The 5,668-nt window shown below is 52.2% G+C and overlaps 1 protein-coding gene across 1 annotated transcript; it reads left to right on the forward strand.

Annotated features, from left to right (window-relative positions):
• Positions 1–3,055: 3,055 nt before the first annotated feature.
• Positions 3,056–5,182, forward strand: LOC119276878 (3-ketoacyl-CoA synthase 5-like). Its single transcript, XM_037558049.1, has 2 exons — positions 3,056–4,625; positions 5,013–5,182. The coding sequence occupies exons 1-2, from the start codon at positions 3,160–3,162 to the stop codon at positions 5,065–5,067; spliced, it is 1,521 nt and encodes a 506-aa protein (XP_037413946.1). The 5' UTR covers positions 3,056–3,159; the 3' UTR covers positions 5,068–5,182.
• The last annotated feature ends 486 nt before the right edge of the window (positions 5,183–5,668 follow it).

Consider the following 5,668-nt stretch of genomic DNA (forward strand, 5'->3'; position numbering starts at 1 on the left):
AGGCGGTGGCCAACGGTCGAAGATCCAAGAATTTCATCCCTAAAGTCAAGTATGGTGCAGAGATTGCCACTGATCATGGGAGAATGGAGGAGATTTTTTCGGAGGCCTATGACAGTCTGTTGGGCAAGGCGGTGGCCAGAGACCACACGCTCGACCTAAATTACCTAGGCATGCCACAAGTGGATCTTGCTGAGCTCGAAGAAATGTTTACGGAAGAAGAGGTTCGGGAGGTTATCAAGGAGATCCCACTCGATCGTGCGCCTGGTCCTGATGGCTTCATTGGACTCTTCTATCATAAACCATGGTCGGTGATCAAGAAGGATATCATGGTTGCGCTGCTAAAGCTCTTCGTGGGGGACTACAGGGGATTTAGTAGGCTTAATAAAGCTCACATGGTGCTGATCCCGAAGAAGGCCGATGCCATTGAGGTTGGTGACTACAGGCCAATCAGCCTTCCCCATAGCTTCTCCAAGTTGTTCGCCAAACTGCTCGCAACTCGGGCTCGCAAGAGGATGCACGAGATTGTAAACTCCGACCAATCCGCATTCATCAAGGGTAGAAGCATCCACGATAACTTTCTTCTAGTCCGTCAGGTGGCCCGCAAAATTCACAACTCTAAGACCCATGGATTGTTCCTTAAGTTGGATATCTCCAAGGCATTCGACTCGCTCTCATGGGCTTTCCTGACGGAGGTGTTGAGAGCAAAAGGATTTGGTGATAGATGGATCCAATGGGTCGTCGCCTTACTGTCCACGACGAGCACGAAAATCATCATCAACGGGGTGCCAGGACGACAAATCTTCCACGCCAAAGGGTTGAGACAAGGCGATCCAGTCTCACCATTGCTGTTCGTAATAGCTATGGACGCGCTCACGACACTGGTCTGCAAGGCTATGGAGGCAGGCACACTCAGCTCGTTTCGTGGTATTTCGCCCTTTCAGAGGTTGTCCATATACGCGGACGATGTGGCAGTACTGTCAGGCCACCATCGCAGGATCTCACCTGCATTAGAGTTGTCCTGGATGCATTTGGCATCGCTTCCGGGTTGAGGATCAACTACACTAAATCGGCGGCGATCCTGATCAGGGGAACGGAGGAGGAGAGAAACCTCGTAGTCAACATACTGCACTGTCAGATGCGGATGTTCCCATGCAGATAGCTGGGCATCCCACTCGCGATTAAAGCACTCACTCGAGGAGATTGGCAGTCGTTGGTCGACCAAGCGAGGAAGTTCATCCCGGCATGGCAACGAGGTCTGATTCAAAGGCCCGGCAGGCTCGTGCTAGTAAAGTCTGTGGTATCGGCTAGGCCGATACACCACCCCCTGGTGCTGGATGCGCCGATCTGGGTCTTTGAGGAGATTGAGAAATGGATGCGCGCCTTCTTTTGGGCGGGAAAGGAGAAGGAAAACGGCGGTTTATGCCTTGTGGCCTGGGAGACGGTGTGTAGGCCAACTTATTTTGGCGGCTTGGGGGTGAAGGACCTCAGGCTACAGGCGATTGCTCTCAGAGTTAGATGGGAATGGCTGCGTCGTACAGACCCGACGAGGCCATGGCAGGGCATACCTATGGTGGATGACGAGGAGGCCAGAATGGTTTTCAACTCCTTGGTTAAGATCTCTTTGGGCAATGGCGACCGTGTACTCTTCTGGAGAGATAGGTGGATCCACGGCTTTACAGTGGAAGAAATTGCTCCAACAATCATGGAGTTCGTCAACACTAGAGCCCGCAATTCTAGAACAGTTCGACATGCCTTGACCAACAACGCGTGGGCGCTGGATGTACAGGGTGATATATCCTTCACGGCGCACATTCAAATTGCAAATCTATGCCTCACGATCACCACAGTACCTCGCATTGAAGACCAGGCAGATCGGTTCGCTTGGCCTGCCGATGTTTCAGGTGTCTATACGGCAAAATCGGTGTATCACAGGTTATGTCGGGGGCTTACTAGATCACCCACGACACCGTGCATCTGGAGGAGCTGGGCACCTTTGAAGTGCAAAATCTTTGCTTGGCTAACATTTCAATACAGACTTTGGACTTCAGATAGGCGAGGCCAGCATGGGCTTCAAGACCAGCCATCAGCTTGTTTCACGTGTTTGCAAGAGGAGGACAACGTTGACCACATCATCGTTCAATGTGTCTACGCCAGGGAGGCTTGGCATCGGTGCTTCGATTTCTTTCAGCTAAACATCGACCCACCGACGAACGAGAGCACGTTTCAAGATTGGTGGCTCCAACAAAGAAGGAATTTCATAGGCAGGTCAATCCGAGGATTCGACTCATTCATCATAGGGATGGCTTGGGCATTGTGGAAGCAAAGGAATGCAAGACTGTTTAATCGACCTCATCGGCAAAAAACTCCGTCGCAATTAGTCGAGCAGGTACTTCAAGAGCTCAAGGATTGGAGAGCGGCCGGATTAGGTGTAGGTGGTTTAGATCCTTTTGTGAGAGAGTAGCCTAGACGTGTTTGGTTGGTGTGGTGTCGGGTGTGCCATTGGAGATGTTCGCATCTCGCAATGGTGTCTTGTAATTATACTTTCTGCCTTCTATAAAGCTAAGGTACGCCAAACTCTCGAAAGAAAAAAAAAGTCACTCGGAGAAAAGTGGACCTGTGTGACGGCCGGCCGGTTCTTTTCTTTTCTGTGTTGGGCAACGCATTTAAACTACTCGCTGGCAGTTGCCGGTTGCGCCGCTGCTCTGGCCCCATTTTAGTAGTACACTCCATAGAACTTATCCTCGCTTCCGGAAATGCCCACGTCTCGCGCGCCTTTTAAACCACACCAAGGCCTCTCCACGCTCACCTCACATTTGTTCAGTCCGTCTTACAGCGTACTACGAGTAAGAGCACATAGATACAATGATTTGATCGATTGTACTACCTACCAAGGGACTCTGTAAAAAGATTTGATCTGATTTAACCGAGTTAATCCAGGATGTAGGGAGAGAAGACGTCACATACGATACGACCACCAACTCTATTAGCTCTCTTTTAATAATAGACACTCTTCGAACCATAGAAATTATTCTTGCTTCCGGAAATGCCCCACGTCTCGCGGCCTCGCGCGCCTTTTAAACCACACCACTGCCTCTCCACGCTCTCACATCACATTTGTTCAGCTAGTCCAACTACGAGAAAGAAGAGGATATACACGCGATGGGCTCGTCACCTCACGTCAAATTCCTCATGATGGTGAGCCGACTTGTCGTGGACAACTTCTTTGGGGTCTTTGCGGTGGCCGTCGCTGCCGCCGTGGTCGGGAGGGCGTGGCTCATTCGCCCCGAAGAGATCCTAGACCAGATGCTCACCTTGCCGCGTGTCTACGTCTTCTTGGCGGTGATCCTGGCGGCGGCCCTGGAGAAGATGCGGCGCATGCGGCGGCTGCGGGATGTGTACCTCGTGGAGTACGGATGCTTCCGGCCCAAGCCCTGCTACCGCACGCCGTTCGCCACGTGTCTGGAGCATGCGCACCTCATGCCGTACCTCGTCGACGAGGAGAGCGTCGCCTTCGCGATGCGGCTGCTCGAGCGCTCCGGGCTCGGCGAGGAGACATGCGTGCCGGACGCGTACCACTACATGCCCCCGGACCGCAGCCTCAAGGCGTCCCGGGACGAGGCCGAGCTGGTCATGTTCGCCGCCGTCGACGATGTGTTCGCCAAGACGGCCGTGATCAAGCCAGCCGACATCGACGTGCTCATCGTCAACTGCAGCATCTTCACGCCGGTTCCGGTGTTTGCTGACATGGTCGTCAACAAGTACAAGCTCCGCTCCGACGTGAAGATCATGAACCTGTCGGGGATGGGGTGCAGCGCTGGGCTCGTCTCGGTCGGCCTCGCCAGGAAAATCCTCCAGGTGGCGCCGGCAGGCACGCGCGTGCTGATAGTGTCCACGGAGATCCTCTCGTCGCAGTACTACGTCGGCACGGAGCGTGCGATGCTGCTGCCCAACTGCCTCTTCCGCATGGGCGCCGCGGCCATGATCCTCTCCAACTCCCCGAGTGAGGCGCGGTTTCGTCTCCGGCGCGTGGTGCGCACCGTCACCGCCGCACGAGACGCCGACTACCGTTGCGTGTTCCAGGAGGAGGACGACAAGGGGAACACCGGCATCCGCCTCTCCAAGGACCTCGCCACCACTGCCGGCTACGCGCTCAAGAACAACATCGCGGCTTTCGGGCCCCTCGTCCTGCCGGCCACGGAGCAGCTCCTCGTCGCGCTGTCCCTGCTCAAACGGAGGCTCCTAAGAGGGCGCGCCAAGGTGAGGCTGTATCGCCCGGACTTCCGCACTGCGTTCGAGCACATCTGCATCCACGCGGGCGGGCGTGGCGTGATCGACGAGGTGCAGGACGGCCTCGGCCTCTCCGACGACGACGTCGAGGCGTCGCGGATGACGCTGCACAGGTTCGGCAACACATCCAGCAGCTCGGTCCTCTACGAGCTGGCGTACCTGGAGGCCAAGGGCCGGATGAAGAAGGACGACAGGGTGTGGATGATCTCCTTCGGTGCCGGATTCGACTGCAACAGTGTCTCGTGGGAGTGCGTCAAGCCGGCCGGCGACGCCGACGGGCCGTGGGCCGAGTGCATCGCCCGCTACCCCGTGCAGCTGCCCGAAATCGACAAGGACATGTGAGGGGGAGCTCTCTGCTTTACTTAATTACGTGCATTGTATACCTGTCTAGATTTGGATCATGCCGCATGGGAGAGGGTTTAAGGAATCCTAGCTTCATGCCTTACTTAGTACTAGTAGGCTACAAGTACAGGCCAATGATGTTGATTTGGTGTATTTGCATTATTAATTGAATCTTACAAAATTGAAGTCCGTTCTGTACGTGTACACGGCTCACCGACTGCAACTTTGTAATTTCAAGATACTAAAAGAACTTCCCTGCAAAAAAAAAGAAAAAAAAGAAACTAAAATAACTGTTATTTTTGCGAATAAAAATATAGTAAATATGTTTGTGCAACATGTGTGGGAACTGTGGTTAAGTTTTTGTATTCGGTCGTGTCTTGCAGCAGGACAACACTGGCTTCAACTGTTAAAGTATGGGGCGACGAGTTTCGGCGGTGAAGGCAGTACACCTTTGTTTGAAAACTCGCTCGGCGTGCATGCGCTGCTTACGGCATTGTTGTACTGCACCTATTTACCCTATGTTGCAGGTTGTAGAGGCTGAGCTATTGTTTTTGAGAAAAAAAATTCCTCAATTTGAGAGTATATTTTTTCGTAAATGTTAACGCCCACACGTGTGGGCGTTTGCACATCGCCCACACGCCTTCATCACCATTCATTTTGCCACGTATGAATAGATGACATCAGTAGAATTTTTTTGGGTTTTCGACTTAAAAATGTTGTATCTCCTAAATAAAAAAGCGAACTAGAAATCCGTTTTCACCATTAAATCCGTCTCGACGAGATCTTCAAAACTAGACCCCATGTTGATATGTTTCGACGAATTTTTTTTGCCAGAAGTTGTTACGATGTTTACACTGCAGTTGCCATAGGGCTTAAACTAAAGTTGCCATGTGGCAATTTTAGTTTGTAGATCATGGCAATTTTAGTATTTTGATGATGGCAACTCCAGTACTTTGACCATGAAAATTATTTTTTGTATGAACCATGACAATTTTACATGCATGTATCATGGCAATTTTAGTTTATGGTTCATGGCAAG

The sequence above is a fragment of the Triticum dicoccoides genome, chromosome 3B, assembly GCF_002162155.2.
Source record: "Triticum dicoccoides isolate Atlit2015 ecotype Zavitan chromosome 3B, WEW_v2.0, whole genome shotgun sequence".
NCBI lineage: Eukaryota > Viridiplantae > Streptophyta > Magnoliopsida > Poales > Poaceae > Triticum > Triticum dicoccoides.